The 21,850-nt window shown below is 39.1% G+C and overlaps 1 protein-coding gene across 4 annotated transcripts in view; it reads right to left on the bottom strand.

Moving 5' to 3' along the window:
- The window catches only part of UIMC1 (ubiquitin interaction motif containing 1), a 112,866-nt gene that overhangs the window by 540 nt on the left and 90,476 nt on the right, over positions 1-21,850 (bottom strand). The window contains exons 11-15 of one of the 4 annotated variants that reach the window (XM_025866983.2): positions 17,832-17,882; positions 5,345-5,423; positions 2,935-3,064; positions 1,549-1,612; positions 460-502 (exon numbers count right to left, since the gene is read on the bottom strand). In XM_025866983.2, the coding sequence (XP_025722768.1) occupies positions 460-502; positions 1,549-1,612; positions 2,935-3,064; positions 5,345-5,423; positions 17,832-17,882 (367 nt within the window). Of the gene's footprint in view, positions 1-459; positions 503-1,548; positions 1,613-2,934; positions 3,107-5,344; positions 5,424-17,831; positions 17,883-21,850 lie in introns of all 4 variants that reach the window. The other 3 variants (XM_025866982.2, XM_025866984.2, XM_025866985.2) reach the window with 3 other exon arrangements.

Raw genomic sequence — 21,850 nt, 5'->3', positions numbered from 1 at the left:
TATTAGTTCATATAATCTTTGTAATAATCCAATCAGATAAGTACTATCATTCCCCCTTTCACAGATAAGGACACTGGGCAAATCATATTCCCAAAGCCACACAGTTAGATAGTGAGAGAATGAGAATTCAGACCCAAATTCCCAAACTTTTTTTTTTCCCCTTAATTATTTTTTACCAAATTCCCAAACATCTTGAAATCTAGAAGACCAGGGTTAGGAGGGAAGAATAAGTCACAGCTTTTGCGCTCTGCCTGTTTTAACGCCATAAAACTGAACTAGCCATTCAATTCTTAGCCCAGATATTGGTGGGGGGGGTGTAGCACAGAGAGAGGTCACACAGTTCCATGGTGATTTCTACTTTCAATAGTTTGAATATCACACTATACACAGAACCCAGGACCAGGCCTGTACTTTTCTAGAACTACTGACAGCCGTACTTCAATGTATACCCCAATTCACCTGAAGCTTCCTGTTTCTGAAGACTTGGTCTTTATTTCTGCATCTGTAATAAGAGAGAAAAAGTAATAATGTTAATAGTGTTGTAATCATTACCACTTCTCATTGCTCATGTGCTTCCTGTATTCTGGGCCCTGTTTTTCATCAGTCTTATACAGATTCCCATCCCCAGACCCATAAAATGTGAGCATTAGCATTCAACAGGCTCAGCTGCAAAAGTATCAAGGTGAACACTTTTGAATGAACAACCTCTGAATAATCTACTTCAAATCTGGACTTGAGGAACAAGGAATTGCCAAGAGAAATCTGCCACCTGCAGAGATTCACAACATGCTGATCTAGAGGCAGCAGGCTATAGGGCTTGGAGAGGCTGCCTTTTTATAGTCATCAGAAGGCAAAACAGATTTGCTTAGTGGAAATGAACTGTTACAACTAGAAGGTAAGCAAATCTCACCAGACTTAAGCAAAAGCTCCTTTTCCATCTGCATCTAGTGAATTTTAACAACAGCAACTAATAACAACAGTAATAATAGCAGCTAACATTTATCAAGAGCCTGCTTATGCCAGGGAATATGTTTGGAACTTTACTAGATATAATCCTTAAAAGAAGTTGGTATTACTAACCTTATGGAATGCTCTTAACCAATCTACTCTACTGTCTCCTAAATACTAGGCACAAAGAGACAGAGTTACTTCCTACAATCCCTCAGGAATGCAGGCTGGGACACTAAAATAAAAGTAACAAATGATGCACAAAACATTAGGAGGAGGAAGAAATGTCTGCATGTCTGGTTTTCCAAGCCTGTTTCTGTGGAAGGTATTTGGGGCTTGTGTCATTCTGGATATTTTTTTTTTCTTAACAGCAAGTCCTGAAAATTCAGGCTTTATAAAGCCTGAAATGAAATACATGATGAACAATACAGGGTATGTCCTTACCATCTTCAGGGAGATATAACCTAGACTGAGTCTCAAAGTCTGGCTAATGGGTCAAATGTACACCCACATAACTCCAACAAATAGTGAATTGGCAGTGGCTATTTTTACTGGAAGGCCTGAGACATAAGCTCAGAAAACTGGTCCTGGGGTCTTCACCTGCAGTCTTGTGCTCAGACTGTTCCAAGAGACTGAGGAGCCAGCCTTCACTGCGGTTTTTTTCCTATGACAGAGAAAAACAGATGAAAGAGTTATCTCATGGCAGAGAATCTAATATACAACTTCCTTAGCCCAGATCACACTTGTCTCCAGGACAGAAGGAATGTAGGACATAGCTCTAGAAAAGTCTTTTGCTTTCTAATATATGAGGGTATACAAGTAAAAATACAAACTGTGATGACGAACAGAACACATTTTCATGCCAAGAATATTATCCAAGAATGGATAATCAGAGTCAAGGCAAATTATTCCACCAAGATATTAAAGAACAGTAGCCTTTGACCTATGATAGATTTAGAGACATTTAAAATAGAAAATAAGAGTTTCAAGGTAGCTTCTAGAGATAGTGATGTCAGAAGAATAAACTGGCTCTATGATACAGGCACTTAGGTATGAGCCCCAACTCCAAATCACTACCTCAAAATCACCCCATTAATACAGGGGTCCCTTTCTTTTGTCTTGACAGATAATGGCTTATCCATCTTAGTGTGCAGTTACTACTAAGTGAGTAAGCCTAGAATATGGAGCTGCTGCTTTATCTTTGATCTCTAAGCCAAGATTTGCTCTTCCTGATCTCTAATTGCAAAGCCCAGAAAGCACATTCATCTTCCCAGTGACCAGGGGCCAGACCTCACAGCTTCCTAAGACCAGGCACACAAGGTGCTAAACAGAGTTGATCTCAAATATGTTCCTGGCAGTGGGGGGCATGATTGGATATCCTTTCTGGAAAGGAATTTGGTGGTACATTTCAACAGATTTTAAAATGTTTATATGCATTCCCCTGTGAGTTCCACTTTAGGAAATCTAAGAAACAGTCAGTGGTATGCAGATTAATGGTTCAAATACAATCTTATAATACAAAAGAATTGGAAAGAACCCGAATGTCCAATAATATGAGAATGGTTAAGTGACTTCTGTGTGATACAAACATTAAAAATAATTTTTAAAAATAGTTTGAAAATAAACCCAGGAAGGTGTTTATGCTATAATGTTAAGTTTACACACACACACACACACACACACACACACACACACACACACACGGTCTACATTAAAAATGCATAGAAGAAAAAGAAAATAGGCCAAAATACTAAAAATTGTTATCTCTAAGTAGCTAAATTGTGGGAGATAATTTCCCGATTCTTTATACTTTTTTTGGAATTTCCTATATTTCCTACATGTAGTGAGCATGTATTACTTTTTAATTAAAAGAAAACATAATTTTAAAACAAAATCTTGTTTCTAGATAAGCAGAAAAGGAAGGAGCAAGGAAAAAAAGGCATAGAACAGAACTTTGGAGAATTTCCTAAAACATTCCTTACACACCTTTGGGTTCCTCAGCCGCTGCTGCTGCTTCTCCTCCATAGCTGAGCATACCTTCCCACACTCTTCAGGCCCAGCTCCTTGGTCACCCCTTGCAAGCTGGAGACAGGACTCTACATGACTCTGGTACTCTCTGAATGGGACCAGGGATTTACAGAGATAACATTTCTCATTTCTAGCCAATCAGAAGAAAGGGGAAAAAAGCAGTTTTAAGATTTGCTTTTGCCTCTGGGCTCCTGGATATATCTCAAATTGTGTTTTTATGTTATTCTGTCTCAATTGTGTTTTTACGTTATTCTGTGGAGGAGACATGTCAACCAATGCAGATTCGCTCAGCGGGATCACCAATAAAACTAACCCGACGCCAATCAAAAGGACTGAGTGATTAGCAGTTTTCCCTGGCTGTTTCTCCGTATCCTGCTGTTGCAGCAGTGGGATGGTAATGAAATCAGTTCTTCTAACTATCTCAAACAATGCTGATTGCTCTTCAGACATAAAATATTCTGTCAAACTCTTCTGAAATTAAGTGTAATAGTTTTTTCAAAGGGAAGTTAAAATTTAGACAGAAAAGGGAACACCAAGAGCATTAAATCAAGATGACATTTTTACCAGGGTGGATGAACTTGTCTGATTAGTAAATCAAGTCTGTATGCTGACTTCCCCAATTCTACAACCTGCAAGATCAACGAGGAAGTTACCAAAAACCATGTGGTTCTGCCAGAGACTTTTGCATAACTTCAAATACATAGTTATTTTTATCTTTTTATAACAGTAGAATCTGTAGAAAGAGGAGAAATTGTGTCCTTGAAGTAAGGTTTATTGGGCATCAGTGAAAATGGAATCACAGGGGACAAAGGAAGAAAATGAACATTCATTAAGTATTTTCTCTGTAGTAAGAACTGGTACAAAGCCCTTTAAACACAATTTCTCAATTAATCCTTTTGCCCTATTAAGAAGGTACTATTCTCCCCAAGGTCCTATAGCTAATAAATATCAGAAGCCAGGTCTGCTTGATTCTTAAGATCATCTTAGTTTTAAGAAGCTAAAGACAACTTTCCAAAGCTTGTTATTTTAGACTTCTCTTTTGGCCATTACTATTCAGTTACTATACAGTAAGAGAGATCTGAATTAGCTCTAAGGAAAACTTTCTCTGGAGGTCTTTAAAAACAGGAGCAAAAAACTGCCTTATGAGAAAAGCTAGACCAGTGTACCTTTAAAATTTTATGAATTAATGCAAAAATCATATATTAATCCCCTACTACATGAGAGATAGCAGCACTGTGGAAGGAGCTTAAGTTTTTGAGTCAGGTAGGCTTTGCCAGTTCTGGCCACATGATCTTAACCAGTTATTTATAATTTCCCTTCAATTATTTCCTTATCTATTTAAAAAGAAAGAAAGAAAGAGAGAAGGAAGGAAGGAAAGAAGGAAATAAAGAGAAAGAAAGAAAGAAAGAAAGAAAGAAAGAAAGAAAGAAAGAAAGAAAGAAAGAAAGAAAGAAAGAAAGAAAGAAAGAAAAGGAAAGGAAAGAAAGGAAAGAAAGGAAGAAAGGAAGAAAGAAAGAAAAAGAATAACTATCTTATCAGCTATTGTGAGAGTTACAAAGTAAATCAAACACTTAGCACAGTGGCTGGTATATAACATTAGGTGTTCAACAAACAGCTATTACTGTTACTGCTCTCTCAGATGCATTTTACTAGATGCTGAGGATATAAACATGAATGAAGGCACGTATCTGCCTTCAAATAATTCACAGTCTACCTAGGAAGACAGAAATATCAAAAAAGAAAAAAAATTACTGCAATATGGTGGAATGAATACAGTCCTAGATGAATGTCCACATGACAGGATTCCAAAAGGAACAAGTGATCAGCTCGCTCTGCTCAACTGGATTAGGGAAAGCAGCCATGAAATTTAGGGTCTAAAATCTGTATTTCAAAGATAAACATTTCTGCCTAATGACTGATTTAATGTTGTGTTGGTAATGTCTTTACTTTCAGAAGGCATCACTTATACCTAACCACCCCTTAGAATGTACTTTCTTAGTCAAGCTGCAACCCACAACCCAAGGAAGTCACCTATATTGCCCAACCTTTTGCAACTCAACTTCTGTACTATTATACTGAAAAATAGTTCACTGCTTCCCAAAAGTACCCAACACCAATACACAAAATCAAAGAAAACAGAAAACTAAGAGCAATGTAGAAATGGAATGGGTGGCAGGACTTTTTTAGGGTAATTAAAAAAGATACAGAGGCCACCTGCACTGACATAAATTGGGAATAAGAAAAATAAATTCAGACATCAAAGCAATGAAGTGATTGGAAAACCAGGGTAGGAGAGGAATGGGTCTCTTTATTCAGTCCAAACAATGGTATGTTAAAAGAGCTCCGAGAACACAGCATACCTACTTACTTGTCAATGTCTAGGGAAGTCTGGACAGCTGTCCCACTGTCACTCTTGCTCTTGGTCTTTTTTTGTCTCCGAGTCAACACTTTCCACAAAAAAAGGAGGAGGGGAAGGGAGGAGAAGGGAGACGGGGAGGGGAAGGGAGGGAGAAAGAGACAGGAAGGAAGGAGGAAGGATGGAAGGGAGGGGAGGAAGGGAGAGAGGGAGGGAGGATGGGTGGGGGGAGTGGGGAGAAGGAAGGAGGCAGGGAGAGGGAAGGAGGGAGGGAGAGAAAGGAAGAGAGAGAGAGAGAAAGAGAGAGGGAGGGAAGGAAGGAGGGAGGGGTAGAAAGAAAACCATTAGTTGGCAGGAGACTCCAAATATAAAAGACAAAATGTATGGGAAGAAGCAAAGTTTAAAATCCTATTCCAAGGGCACCTGAGTGGCTCAGTCTTTAAGCGTCTGCCTTCGGCTCAGGTCATGATCCCAGGGTCCCGGGATCGAGCCCTGCATCGGGCTCCCTGCTCAGCAGAGTCTGCTTCTCCCTCTACCCCTCCCCCTGCTTGTACGTGCTCTCTTTCTCAAATAAATAAATAAAATCTTTAAAAAAATAAATAAAATAAAATCCTATTCCACTGGAAGAAGCTATGTGGGAAACCTCTGCCTTTTAACACCTGTAATGTATTGCCTGAAATTGCCAGCCACAAGATATTCCTGTATTTGCTAATGAGATCTTTTTACCCCCTGTTGCCATGAGATCTAAAGATCTAGTCAAGGGGCGCCCGGCTGGCACAGTCAGTTAAGCATCCGACTCTTGGTTTCAGCTCAGGCCATGATCTCAGGGTTGTGAAGGGTTGTGAGATGGAGCCCAAAGGGTCTGCTTGTCCCTCTCCCTCTGCCCCTCCCCCTGCTCATGCTCAGGAGCACACACTCTCTCTAAAATAAAATCTTTTGAAAATATTTTTTTAAGGGGCACCTGGGTGGCTCAGTTGGTTAAGCGACTGCCTTCGGCTCAGGTCATGATCCTGGAGTCCCAGGATCGAGTCCCGCATCGGGCTCCCTGCGCAGCAGGGAGTCCGCTTCTCCCTCTGACCCTCCCCCCTCTCATGTGCTCTCTCTCATTCTCTCTCTCAAATAAATAAAATCTTGAAAAAAATATATATTTTTTAATTAAAAAAAATAAAGATCTAGTCCACATAAGGAAAGGTTTTGTGTAGTACCCCAACTAGCAGCACTCAATCCCTTTATACTTTCCCAACCAAAATTCTGTCTGGTGTGACTATACACTGCAATGAGGTGTTCTGTGACATACATAGCTACATCTATCTGAGTACCCACATTAGCTCCAATCTTTACAAAGTGCTCCAATTACAAGAGAGGAAACAAGTTCACAGTGGTTAACATAACCAGTTTTTCCCACTATATTAGGACTACCTCCCAGTGCTAGTGGGTATAGACAGCTTTAGCCCAGGTGGCATACCAATACTCTGTCTCACACCAAAAGGCATCTATTTATAAAATGTCTCTTAAAAGATCTTGGAGGTTAATCAACTGTTTTCTAGTCTTCATTCCCTGCAATAACCAGAAAAACTATAACCATCTCACTTCAAATCTTGCCTTCTTCGCCCTTGACTTGAAATCCCCATGCCAGAGAATTTAGGAAGGTTATCAGTTCACAATAATTTAGGTTGTAAAGCACTGATCTAGTCCAGGAGTCAGAAAACTTTTTCTCTAAAGGGCCACATAGCAAATACTTTAGGCTTGGCAGGCCATATGGTCTCTGTCACACTACCCAACTCTACACTGTAATAGAAGGCAGCCATAGACAACACATAAATAAGGGGTGTGGTATGTTCCAATAAAACTACAAAAACAGATGTCTGCCTGGATTTGGCCCCCAGCTGTTCATAGTCTGCCTACCCTTCTAGCCAACCTTCTACTCATAAAAAATGCCTTCTATAAGCATCCCCAACAAGTAATCATAGTCTCAACTTGATTATATCCATTCACTGAGGGGAATTCATTTCCTCCTAGGGAAACTCATTCTATTGCTACACAACAATCCAGCTCAATCTGTATTTACTGAGGGCTATATGAGTAAGTTTACCCCTTTTCCATAAGTCAGCTCTCCGAACATTTAAGCTACATTACAATCTTAGATTTACTCAGTTGTCTCCTGAAATGTAACCTCCTTCAAAGCAGGGACTATATCTAGTCATTAATCCAATCTCTAATGATTACAGATACTTTTTGATTGCCTAGGTTAATTCTAATCCTTGTAACAATCCTCTAGATTGGTATTATTATTCTGCCCTACTTTAAAGGTATGGAACATGGGGCACCTGGGTGGCTCAGTTGGTTAAGCGGCTGCCTTCAGCTCAGGTCCAGATCTCAGGGTCCTGGGATCGAGTCCCGCATCAGGTTCCCTGCTCAGCAGGGAGTCTGCTTCTCCCTCTCCCCTCCCCTCTCTCATGCTCCCCCCCCAAATAAATAAAATCTTTTAAAAAAAATAAAGGTATGGAACAAACTCAGAGGCACTGACTTTGCAGCTAGCACAAATGGTAAAGTGGTAGAACCCAGGAGAGATATAGATCAGTCTGATTTCCTATACCCAAGTTTTACATTCCTAGTTGACCTCCTTTACATACACCCCGATTTGTCAGTCTCTCTCTATGTGTGTGGAACCCAAAAATGGACCAAATACTCAACAAGCAGTCTGACCAGTTGAGAGAACACAAGAACCACAAACTAACCCACTGAGATTCATATTCTACTAATCCAGCCAAGGCTGTATTTGCTTTATTGACAATCTTAAATTGAGCTTAAAGGTAATTAAGATCCATCCCCTACCCTTCCAAATTATCTTCAAATAAAATATTATAAAGACAAGTCTCCTAATTCTATACTTGGTTAACTAAGTTGTTAGTTATTTCCCACCCTTAAACACAGGACTTTATATTTATCTCTGTTCTTTTCAGCTGAACATTCTAGTCTGTTGATATCATCTGCAGTCTTGATTCTGTCATCTGATGTTATCAGCTCTCTTTTCCAGCTTTGTGTTATCTGCATATATGACAAGCATGCTTTCTACATCTTCACCTAAGTCAATGAGGAAAATGGTTATAATAAATGACATGGCCAAGGACAAAAACCTGTGGCATTTTACTAGATAAGCCTGTCTTCTTCTTTCTGTTCCAAATCTCCTTTAAATACTTAATCAAGCAAATATTTATTGAGAATCTTCAATGTGCAAATAATTTGGGGGATATATAGGAAATTATGTGGTAGGGTCCTTGCTTTTTTTTTTTTTTTTTTAAGATTTTATCCATTTATTTGATAGAGAAAGAGAGAAAACAAGCAGGGGGAGCTACAGAGGTAGAGGGAGAAACAGGCTCTGAGCAGGGAGCCCAACATGGGGATCGATCCCAGGACCCGGGATCATGACCTAAGCCGAAGGTAGACACTTAACCGACTAAGCCATCCAGGTGCCCCAGGGTCCTTGCTCTTAAGGAGCTTACAATTTACTAGGGGGGATAGCACATACACTAAATAACTATAACACAAGGTGTAAAAAGATATGCATAATAAAACAAGATCATATACACAAACAACTTTTTTTCTCCCCTCCCTCCCTCCTTCCCCTCATAAGCAACTATTAATAGTGTTTGTCTCTGGGGAGGATGACAGGGACACTTGGGGAATGCAATAGGAGGGAGGCATATTTTTGCACTACATACTTTTCTGTCCTGTTGAATTAAAAATTAAAAGGGAAGAAAAAAAAGACCAGATTATAGAAAGGTCTTGAGTACAAGTTAAAAGTACACTATTTCTAAGGTTCCTTCCAACCCAGAGATTTTATAAGTAAAAAGAAAGTACTATAAGAGAAAAACATCCTGGACATAGTTGTATAACCACCTTCAAATCCACCTCCTATTCTATCAGCCAGTCCACATTTCTCCATCTTATGTATAAGGACTTCATGAGAGATTTTATCAAGTGCCTTGCTGAAATCAATTCTCAAAAGGATGGCACCTCACAGATTAAAGAAACTTTTAAAGGGTCGTTTATTTCCCCCCTCTCTCTTTCTATTTGTCCTCCATCTTGACTACCAAGTATTTTTCCAAAAGAAATAATTGGAAAGCACTCCACAGGCAAGGCTGGCAAAAGAATTAATTGCTTCTAGCACTTATATCCCTATTGCACTTAGCACATTTCTGTTATTATTTGTTTATATGTCTTCTTCTACACTATGCAACTTTCTGAATTCAGAGATTCTGGGTTTTGTTTCTTCAGCATCCTCAGCAGAGTCCAGCATTGATTAGATGCTAATAAATATTTGCCAAATTAAATCACAGCAATGGATTTAAAAAAGTTCTTGTTTTATGAGGACATTCTCTGTGCCAGGGACTTTATAAACATAATTTCTAATCTTTTACAACAATTCTGCAAGGCATATATGATTATCTGTATTTTATAGATGATGAAATATTAAAAAACCTGATCAAGATCACAAAGCTAAAACAACAACAAAGAAACATGGCACCAGGAATACAGTACAAGTCTAACTTTACAGACGCATATGTGGGGCATCTGGCTAGTTTAGTCGGTGGAGTGTGCAACGCTTATCTCAGAGTTGTTGGGTTCAAGCCCCACGTTGGGTGTAAAGATTACTTAAAAATAAAATCTTAAAAAATAAAATAAATATAAAATAAAATAAAGAAGCATATGTTGTTTTACAAGAGCACACTGTCTTTCCTGGGAAATAAGAGGGTAAAGGATGGGAAAAGAAAAAGTTATAAGTGGTAAATGAGTGGGCAAGTGGAAAAGGGAGAGATTTGGCAGTTGGCTGAAAACTATATGCTAATTCTATTATTAAATGTTATGATCAGAGTGAACTGGACTGGACCCTGCAGCTATATTTTCCCTTTAAAACATATTACCTTATGGAGGAGCATGAGGTATATGTTGTTCTAAAGGAGTCTCCTACTTTAGTTTCTGAGGGCTGAGAGAGCCATTTCAAATAGCTGCAGGAAAAAATTTCAGTACGAAACTTAAGTCCAAAAACCTAACTACTGATGACAACAGCCAAAGATTTCAAAAGGGAACAATGGAGTGTGAGGACAACTACCAGAAAAGCAACTACCAGGTAGGAGGGATAGAACAGAAAGGAGGGATATCACTGAGAGATGAGAGAGTCACTATAAACCTACAACCATTAACTCCGGACTTTATATAACACTGGATGGAAAACATCCTAAGGAGCTGTGCTTGGGACTTGGCTTGGCACTGTTAATACATAAAAGAAGGAGCAACACCTAGCAGAATAAAGTGCATTGACTTTAGAGTTGTCCAAGTTGGGATTCTACTAGCTGTGTTGCCTTGGGCAAGTTACTTAACCTGAGTATCAGTTGACTTAGCTACAAAATGAGAAAAGAGCATCTACCCTCATAGGTTTTGGTAAAGATCATATCAGATAATCCAAATAAACTAACAGTGTCCAGCACACAGAAAGTCCTCAGCAAACATCTGTTATTATTATATAATTCCATTATTCCAGATTTATTTCTTAGCTTTATCCAAAGATTTAAGACTACCCTTAGAACCAGTGCCCAGTTTATCTCTATAAATTAGGTCTTAATCTTTAGTTCTCATACTAATTTGTACAAACAGAATGGTCAAATAAATAACCAAAGCCTTACAGAACAATTATCAGTACTATGTAAACATTTGTTTCTACACTGTTTCCAGAATCCAAAGAAGACAAGCAGTCAAAAATAAAGACATGTGGGGATGCCTGGGTGCCTCAGCCTTTAAGCATCTGCCTTGGGCTCAGTTCATGATCCCAGAGTCCTGGGATCGAGCCCCAAGTCAGGCTCCCTGCTCAGCATAGACTCTGCTTGTCCCTCTCCCTCTGCCCCTCCCCCTTGCTCATGCTCTCTCTCAAATAAATAACTCAAATGAAAACATGTGGCCTAGAACTGTAAACAGTGAAGATGATGGCTCCTTGAGGAGAGTGGATATTATATATACAAAGAAGACAGATTTGGCAGAATGACAGTCTATCCAGTCTGTCTCTCTCAAACTCAAAACCATCTCAGCAGAAAAAATGGGAGGCCCCAGGGGCGCCTGGGTGGCTCAGTTGGTTAAGCGTCTGCCTTCTGCTCAGGTCATGATCCTGGGATCCTGGGGTCCTGGGATCAAGCCCCATGACCAGCTCCCTGCCCAGCAGGGAGTCTGCTTCTCCCTCTCCTTCTGACCCTCCCCCATGCTCGTGCTCTTGCACGCTCTCTAATGAATAAATTAAAAAGTTGTAAGAAAAAAAAAAGGGAGGCCACAGAATTGTGTATGGTCCTGCTAAGACTAACCACCATCCTCCAGCCTAGCATTTCCTCAGCGGGAGGTAAGAGGAAGGGAAGGCTTGTTCTACCTGCATGATGCCTGTCTCAGTGTTACCAGACTCTCCTAAAAGACTAGTCCCAACAAAAAGGCCATCATTAGAATTATTTACCATTTTCTGAAACATGTGGCTATTTAGATTTAAATCTTAAGTAGAATTAAATAAAATTTAAAATTCAGTTTCTCAGTCCCATGAGGCGTGATGACACAATCCAGTCCATTGCAGTGTTCCTGTTGCCTCAAGGACTTTTAACTTTTCTTGTGAGTAGGTCCCTGGTGATGAATTCTTTCAGTGTTAGTATATCTGAAAAGTCTCTATTTCATCTTTTAAATTTTTTTTTTAAGTTTTTTTTTTTTTTTTTTTTTTTGACAGAGAGAGACACAGCGAGATAGGGAACACAAGCAGGGGGAGCGGGAGAGGGAAAAGCAGGCTTCCTGCCGAGCAGGGAGCCTGATGCAGTGCTCGATCCCAGGACGCTGGGATCATGACCTGAGCCGAAGGCAGATGCTTCACAGCTGAGCCACCCAGGCGTCCCTCATCTTTTAAATTTTTAATAAATTCTTAGTTTGGAATAGTTTAGATTTGTAAAAGTGTTGGATAGTGTAGAGGTTTCTTTATAACGTTCACTCGCTTTCTCCTAATCTTAACATCTCATGTAACCATGGTACGTTTGTTGGAACTAAAACATTAACACTGGTACAAAACTTTTTTTAAGTAGGCTCCACACCCAGCTCGGAGCCCAACACAGGCTCGAACCTATGACCCTGAGATCAAGACCCAAGCCGAGACCAAGAGTTGGTCGCCCAACTGACTGAGCCACCCAGGCACCCCTTTGGTATACAACTATTAACTAAACTCCAGACTTCATTCAAATTTCACCAGTTTTTCTGCTACTACCCCCTGCTTTTATTTTTTTTAATATTCTCAGATCTAATCTGACATACTTTATTACATTTAGTAGTCCTCATTTTTGAAAGATTTTGCTGGGTATATATATAGAAATTTAGGTTAACTTTTTCTTTCAGAATTTTGAAAGATTTTGCCTATCTTCTTGCATGTATTGTTCCTGACAAGAAATCTGATTAATTCTTGTATTTCCCATTTGTATGTAACGTGTCTTTTTTTCTCTGGATTGTTTTCAGGGTTTTTTCTCTCTCTCTGGTTTTAAGCAATTTGATTATGATGTGCTTTTAAAATTTATGATGATGTTTCCTGTGATTGTGCTTCCTAGAACTTCTTGGATCAACAGATTTATAGTTTTCATCAAGTTTGGAAATTTCTCAGTCATTAGTTCCTGAAAATTGTTTTCTGTCCTTTGCCCTCTACAGGGACTGTGGTTACCTGTGTATTAGACCACTTACAATAGTCTCATAGTTCACGGATATTTTTTTCATTTTTGTGTGTGTCACATTGCAAGTGCTCAACAGCCACATGTGACTACTGGCTATCATATTTGACCCCAAAGACATAGAACACTTCTGTCATGTGGACACCTCCTTTGGCTAGCACTGCTCCTTTAAGAGATAACCAGGACTAATCCTATCATTCCTTAAGTCTGTTTACTTTGGACACCATGAGAAATCCAAGCCTCCCATGGCATCTCTCATCACCTAGATTCTCATCCCCACCTGACTGTTATCTGGGGGACTTTTATAAGCTGACTTGATCTTCCCCTCCTACTCTCAAAATTACTTTCTCCCTTGGAACTCCTGTCAGTGATCAATAAAACCCCCGATGTTTTCAGCCTCTTGTGTGAGAGTTTCCTTCATCCTCTTGCTCTCTTCCTCTGAGATGGCTGTCCTCTGAAGATACTGTTTCTCTTTGTACTTTCTCAAGTATTGGCTGTTTCTTCTTCCTTAGGCCATAGTACTACTGACCCAGAGGTGGGGTAAATAGCCTCTCATTTGTTTCCAGACTACTAGAAAAACCTAGTTTGAAACACAAGCCATTGTGTTAGCCCTGCTACCCCACCCTTGAAGTCATCTACTGTCCTCCTGGTCACCTGCCCCTTACCAGCCACTCCACTTCCTGGCCATTCATTGAAAATTTTAACATATCGGGCGCCTGGGTGGCTCAGTTGGTTAAGCGACTGCCTTCGGCTCAGGTCATGATCCTGGAGTCCCTGGATCGAGTCCCGCATCGGGCTCCCCGCTCAGCGGGGAGTCTGCTTCTCCCTCTGACCCTCCCCCCTCTCATGTGCTCTCTCTCTCTCATTCTCTCTGTCTCAAATAAATAAATAAAATCTTTAAAAAAAAAAAAAGAAAAAGAAAATTTTAACATATCACTTACTTACTATCTTATCTCTTCACCACTCCTGCCATCATTCTTGGTGACTTTAATATCTACTTATTAGACTGAAGCATATGAAGTTGCAGTTTTCATAGGTTCAACCTAGGGTGTGGTCTGTCCAGTACGCTGGCCTCTCAGTTCCTTGACCTTTTGGCTATTAACTCCCGTGGATCATACCATCTCAGCCTTTCTCAAGTGGGGTTCTGAGAGAGAAGTAGGCCTAATGCCAAAGACAGCCACTGTATGTATGTAATGAATTAACCTCTGTCCTTTGCATCTCGAATGGTACCAGTTATGTACCATCCTTCGGAGAAGTAAGAAACTGCCAATTCATTTTCTGTGTTCTCAGGTTCCAATGAAGAATCCTGGTTCCTCAACCTTGGTTCTGGTTGAGCCTTTCAATAATAATTGTGCCACTTCCAAGATCTCATTTGATCATAATGATCAAGCTATCATTATGATCCAAGTAAACATTAGACCCTGCCTGGAATACTGCAAGTGCCTCCTGTTCACTTCTACTTTTGCTCCTCGCTCTCTACAAACTATATTTCACACAGCCAGAGTTGGATTACATCACTCCCTTGCTCTCAACCATTCTATGGCATTTCATCATATTTAGAATAAAGTGCAAAAACCCAGATGATCTGATCACTGATCTGATCTCATTTTCTCATATTGTCCCACTCTCTGATCACCACCCCCATCTTTTCCAACTCACTCCCTCTAATATCCTAATTCCAACAATCCTTCAGCCCCACTGGGATGTCTAAATCTAGACTATCACCTTTTCATTGTCCATTACTCTGCCATGGCCTCACTTCTTACCTAACTTAGATTTCACCGTTATCATATTAACAATTCCCTTGAATATTCTCAACTCATTTCTAATTTCTATTGTACTCCCTGGCAAAACCCAATTTTGGTTAGATCCAACCTTCTACCTATTTATTACGTGTCCTTACAAGCAACACAACAATGCTGACTGGGCTCACAGTATATTTAAGACCACAAACCTCAAGTGGCCCCTCAGTATTGCCCAACAATCATCATGTTTCCATAGTCAGTTTATTCTACTCTCCCAGAGACTATTTTATTTCTCCTCTGCTATCCTTAAACCTCCAGTATCCACCCTGACTCTGGAGTCACCATTTTTGTTTTGATACAATTTTATTGAGATATGATTCACATATTACATAATTCACTAACTTAAAGTATAATTCAATGGTTTTTAGTATATTCATAGTTGTGCAACTATCACCACTATCATTTTTATAGCATTTTCAATAACTGAAAAAGAAACCTGTTCCCATTAGCAGTCACTCTCCATTTCCCTGCTAACCTCCAGCTCTAGGCAAACCACTGATCTACTTCCATCTCTATGGGTTTGCCCACTCTGGGCATGTCATATAAATGGAATTGTACTATGTTTGGTCTTTTGTGACTGGCTTCCTTCACTTAACATATGTTTTCAAGGTTCATCCATGTTGTAGCATATATCAGTAATTTATTCCTTTTTTTTCCAGACCGTGGCTGCACCATTTTATATTCCCACAGAAAATGTACTGGGGGCGGGGGGGAGGGTTCCAATTTCTCCACATTCTTGCCAACATTTGTTATTTTTGTTTTAAATAGAGATCCTAGTGGGTGTGAAGTATCTCATGGTTTTGACTTGCATTTCTCTATTGACTAATGATGCTGATCATTTTTTCATGTGCTTGTTGGCCATTTGTATATCTTCTTTGGAGAAATGTCTACTTGAGTCTTTTGTTTTAATTGGGTTGTCTTTTTGTTGTTGACTAGTAAGAGTTCTTTATATATTCTGGAATCCAGACCTTTAACAGACACATGATCTGCAAATATTTTCTCCCATTCTGTATATTTTTCTTTTTACTTTCTTGATAGCGTCCTTTGATGCACAGCAGCTTTAAATTTTGATGGTGTCTAATTTATCTATTTTTGCTTATACTTTTGGTGTCATATCCAAGAATCCATTGCCAAATCTAAGGTCCTGAAGTTTTACCCCTAAGAGAGTTTTAGAGTTTTTAGTACTTACATTTAGGTCTTTGATCTATTTTTTGTATGTAGTCTGAAGTAGGAGTCAACTTTTTCTTTTGCATGTGGACATTCAGTTGTCTTAGCACCATTTGCTACTATTTTCCCCCTACTGAATTATCCTGATAGCCTTTGTCGAAACCTGGTTAGCTATAAATGTATGGTTTTAATTCTGGACTCTCAATTCTATTCCATTGATCTATATATATCTATCCTTATGCCAGCAGCATACTGTCTTGATTGGTAAGTTATATAATTAGGAAGTGTGAACCCTCAACTTTGTTCTTTTTCAGGACTGTTTTGGCTATTTTGGATCCCTTGAATTTCCTAATCTCAAAAAATGGAGTCATTAAACCAGTTGCTTAGGGCAAAACCATGGTGTCACCTGAGTTTTCTCTTTGTCATACTCCAGAAGATCCTGTAGGTTCAATTTCCAACATACATCCCCAATTTGGCAACTTCTTTACCTCACAGCTATCATTATGATCCAAGTAAACATTAGACCCTGCCTGGAATACTGCAAAGTGCCTCCTGTTCACTTCTACTTTTGCTCCTGGTCCTCTACAGACTATACTTCACACAGTAGCCAGAGTTGGATTACATCACTCCCTTGCTCTCAACCGTCCTATGGCATTTCATCATATTTAGAATAAAGTGCAAAAACCCAGGTAATCTGATCACTGATCTGATCTCTCCTCTCTTTTCCTCTGTTGCTCATCCCACTGTTCTCATTATGGCTTCCCTGCTGCTGTAAGAAACATGTCAAACACTCTTGCTTTAGGAGCTTTATAGGTATTCCCTTTACCCATATTAAAGTATTTATAGATGATATGATACGCCTGAAAACTGCTTCCCCAAAATCTAGTGGGGGGTGGATGGAAGGCATGTTATAAGTGAAAAAAGATTTGTCATATGTTGATTAACTACTGAAGCTGGAAAACAGGTTCATAGGGATTCATTATACTGTTAATGAAAATTTAAAAAAGGCTCAACATAAAATCTGCTGGTAAAAACTATGTAAAAAAAAAAAGTAAAGAAAGGATACATATCAAACTACAACAGTGGTTTGGATTGGGCTGGGTCATGGATAAATTTTTTCTGAATAAAATTTCCCCACAATCTTCTACAATAAAGACGTGATGCTCAAAAAAATTGTTAGAAGGCAAAACAGCCTAATGATTAGGAGTAGAGACCTTGGGTAAATGGCAAATTCCAGATGTGGACAGGATAAGTTATAACCCTATAACCTCTTGTCATAAAAAGGAAGTGCTCAAAAATTTGATGGGCACATGCCCAAAGTTTATAGAAGACAACCTGAAGGGACTTCCACTGGTCAAATTTGGAACAATTTGAACATCAAAATGACTACCAGAAAGAATGAACTACAACACATTAAATTTAAAAAAATGAATCCAGAGCACCTGGCTGGCTCAGTTGGAGAAACATGCAAATCTTGATCTTGCAGTTGTGAATTCGAGCCCCACACTGAATGCAGAGATGACTTCAAAATAAAAAATCTTTAAAAAAAATGAATCCATGAGTTCATTCCACATTAAAAAAATACTAATAAGGGATAAGGAAAGAAAGTTCCTCTTTACAGAAGAATGTCAGCTAATCAATGTAGAAGAATGGCAGAAAAAAAAATCGTTTACTGCTATAATAATAATTAATTTAAGCAAGAATCACCAGTTGATATTAAAACCATGGGTGAATGCCTGCTTGAGAATAGAATATTCATACAGTCTCAAGGCACTACCCCATAGATGACATACTTACCACAAAAAGGGGAAAGGGTACCTTTATAGAAGAAAATCTGGTAAACACCACCTTAAAGAGAAGATCAAATTTAGCAATGCCAATAGTACAAACTGATGATCATTTGCCCCTTGATGTGATGTTATGGATTGAATGTTTGTGTCCCCCCATAATTCATAGGTTGAAATCCTAACCCTCAATGTGATAGTATTAGAAGGTGAGGCCCTTGGGTGGTGATTAGCTCATGAGAGTTGAGCCTTCATGAATGGGATTAGTGCCATCATAAGGGGCTGAAGAAACCAGAGCTCTCTCCTTTTATCACATGAGACACAGCAAAAAGTCAGCAATCTACAACCCAGAAGAAGGCTCTCTCCAGAACACAACAATGCTAGCACCCTGACCTCAGACTTCCAGTCTCCAGAACTGTGAGAAATGAATTTGTTTTTTATAAGCCACCCAGTCTGTGGTACTTTGTTAGAGCAGCCCAAAATGACCAAGACATGATGCATTTATAAGACTACAATATTCCCTGTTATATTCTTGTCAAAAATGTTCAATCTGAATATAATCATAGAAAAACATCAGACAAATCCAAACTGAGGAATACTCCCAGAGGAAAAACCAGAAAAGAGAAGATCCCGTTTTTTGTAAATAAACCCAGATAAAAGAACCAAATTAAGATTTGACCTTCCTCCCCAAACAAGAATGTGCAGTTAATTCCAAACCAGTTAACTAATAAAACAAACAATACTTTAATAAGACAGACTCTAGAATATCCACAATATTAACATTCACAATGTCCAAGATAAAACTCAAGAAACATACAAGGAGAATGAGGCAAATGTGACGTTTTCAGCTTACAGGGGTACAACAATTTGAATGATCACAGATTTCTTGTCAGAAACTATGGAGGCCAGAAGAAGGTGGAATAAAGGATTTAAAGTGCTGGAGGGGGTGCCTGGGTGGCTCAGTTGGTTAAGCGACTGCCTTCGGCTCAGGTCGTGATCCCAGGGTCCTGGGATCTAGTCCCGCATTGGGCTCCCTGCTCTGCTCTCTGTCTCTCTCAAATAAGTAAATAAATCCTTTAAAAGAATAAAAATACAGGGCGCCTGGGTGGCTCAGTTAGGCATCTGCCTTCGGCTCAGGGCATGATCCCAGGGTCCTGAGATCGAGCCTTGCATCAGGCTCCCTGCTCAGTGAGGAGCCTGCTTCTCCCTCTCCCTCTGCCGCTCCCCCTGCTCTCTTACTGTCTTTCAAATAAGTAAATAAAATCTTTAAAAAAAAATACAGATATATTAAAAGCAACTGGGAAAAAGATACAGACAAACAGTAGACATAAAAGAGGTGAAATGGCTAAAACTGTTTAGTTGTTCTATCAGATAAAATATACTTCAAGAAAAGTATTAACAGAGATAAAGTAGGAAACTAAGGAATATACTTACAAGTTGACTGCAAAATTTATATAGAAATGCAAAAGACTATAATATCCAGCAATCTTAAAAAAGAACAAGGGGAATTTTTGCTACCTGACTTCAAGACTTACTATGAAGCTACTGTAATCAAGTTATTTGTATCATTGGCATAAAGATAAACAGATCAGTGAACTATAACAGAGAACAAGACCTCACTTATATAGTCATCTAATTTTTCTAAAAAGGCAACAAAGTAATCCACTAAGAAAAGGACGTTTTTTCCACAAATGGTGCTGGAACAACTGATATTCATACAGAAGAAATAAACCTCACCCCTTACTTCACACTTTCCACAAAAATTAATTCAGAATGCAACATAAACCTAAACAGAAAACAATAGGCATAAAAGAAAAAAATTGACAAATTAAACTTCTTAAAACTTCTGCTCATCAAGACACCATTAGGAAAACAGGCAAGTCACAGACTAGAAGAAATTGTCTTTATGACATATATGTGACAAATGACTAGTATTCAGGACATATAGAGAATTCCTGTCTCAATAATAAAAAGTCAAACAAACCAAGGGCGCCTGGGTGGCTCAGCTGGTTAAGCATCCAACTCTTAATATTGGCTTAGTTATGATCTCAGGGTCATGGAGCGCTGCATCCAGCTCTGCTGCTCAGTAGGGAATCGGCTTTAGATTCTCTCTCCCTCTCCCTCTGCACCTCCCTACCTCAAATAAATAAGTAAACCTTAAAAAAAAAAAAAAAGTTCAAACAATCCAATTTACTAGCTTAGTGATTTTGACAAAGTTACTTACTTCTTTCTCCTTGGAAATGACAGAATTTAATTTTAAGGTTGCTGCAAAGATCAGATGAGACAAGGGTTAAGTATAAATACAGAAGTGCACAGTGCTTAACACAAAGCAACAGTAATAGGAAGCACTGTTATAAAGACTAGGAATATGTTACAGAACTGTGAACTTGAACTTTGTTTTTTCTAAACGAGAGAATCCTGTTTTCAAATAAAATCTCATTTGAAACCCAATATATAAAGATTCATAAAAGCAGAGTTCTGGATGAGGTAGGTGATAAAGATAGACTCTTTACCAATACTAGTCCTGGCTGCCAAGCCCTTTCCACACCTCCACAGAACCCTAGTGATCTACAGAACACATTCTGAAAAACCAATGCTGTAGAACAGGGATAGGCAAATTATGGCAAATAAATGTATTTGTATTTATAGAATAGGCAAATAAACAAATTGTTTTAGAAATAAACTCTTACTGGAACAAAGCCATCTAGTTCATTTACATATTGTCTCCAGCCACTTTTGTGCTGTAATAGCAGAGCTGTGTACCTGTGACAGAGATCTGAGTAGTTGTGACACAGACCATATGGCCTACAAAGCCTAAAATATTTATTATCTGTCCCTTTAAGAAAAGTTTGTCAACTCTGGCTTTAAAAGAGTACATTTTCAGAGGGCCTACATGCACAGCACTGTTAAGATGCTGTGGTGGGAATAAAAACGACTATGACACAGTTACTGTTAATAACAATACTAAGCTTATGAGTATAAATCATGAGTGTTTAAGTCTTAAAAAGGAACATCTTGCAGGTGTGACTCTCCTGGAAATTAAAGCCCCGCATCGGGCTCCCTGCTCAGTGGGGAGCCTGCTTCTCCCTCTCCCACTCCCCCTGCTTGTGTTCCCTCTCTCACTCTCTCTGTCAAATAAATAAATAAAATCTTTAAAAAAAAAAAAAAAGAGCCTGAGATATTAGTATCAAAAACTCTCTACAATGTATAAACCTTGCTGGAATCTGATTTCAAACAATCAGAAGACTCAAGGAGATTTGAACCCACCAAATGTTTGATGACATTAATTTTTTAGGTATAACAGAATGATGGTTAGATAGGCTTTTCTTTTAAAGAGATCGTGGGGTGCCTGGGTGGCTCAGTCGGTTGAGCATCCAACTCTCAGTTTCAGCTCAGGTCATAATCTCATGGGTCATGAGATCCAGCCCTGTGTTGGGCTCCACACTCAGCAGGGAGTCTGCTTGAAGATTCTCTCCCTCTACCTTCTAGTGCTCTCTCTCTCTCAAATAAATCTTTTTTTTTTAAAGATTTTATTTATTTACTTGAGAGAGAGAGAGAGAGAGCAGGAGAACACGAGCAGTGGAAGCAGCAGAGGGAGAGGGAGCAGCAGGCTTCCCGCAGAGCAGGGAGCCTGATGCCGGGCTTGATCCCAGGACCCTGGGATCACAACCCGAGCTGAAGTCAGTTGCTTAACCAACTGAGCCACCCAGGTGCCCTTAAAAAATAAAATAAAAAAATAAACAGATCTTATCTTTCAAGGATACTTAGTAATATAATGAAGGATATCTGGGAGCTGATTTGAAATAATCTGAGGAGAGGAATATAGACAAAACAGCAATGACCATAAGTTGATGAATGGGTGGTACACTGGGGTTCAAAGTACTACTATCCTCTCAATTTTTAGTTGAATTTTAGGTTTGTATTTAAAACACATACACATAATCCTTTTTGCAAGACAATAGTCAAAATTAGACTGGCCATTGTCTTTTGAAGAAACTGGTATGAAAGGCAGCACTAGATATAAAGAACCCA

The sequence above is a fragment of the Callorhinus ursinus genome, unplaced genomic scaffold, assembly GCF_003265705.2.
Source record: "Callorhinus ursinus isolate GAN/ISIS: 27379988/994484 unplaced genomic scaffold, GSC_fseal_2.0 scaffold3, whole genome shotgun sequence".
Taxonomy (NCBI): domain Eukaryota; kingdom Metazoa; phylum Chordata; class Mammalia; order Carnivora; family Otariidae; genus Callorhinus; species Callorhinus ursinus.
The sequence above is the reverse complement of the archived record's forward strand: the minus strand, read 5'-3'. Positions and strand labels throughout refer to the sequence as shown.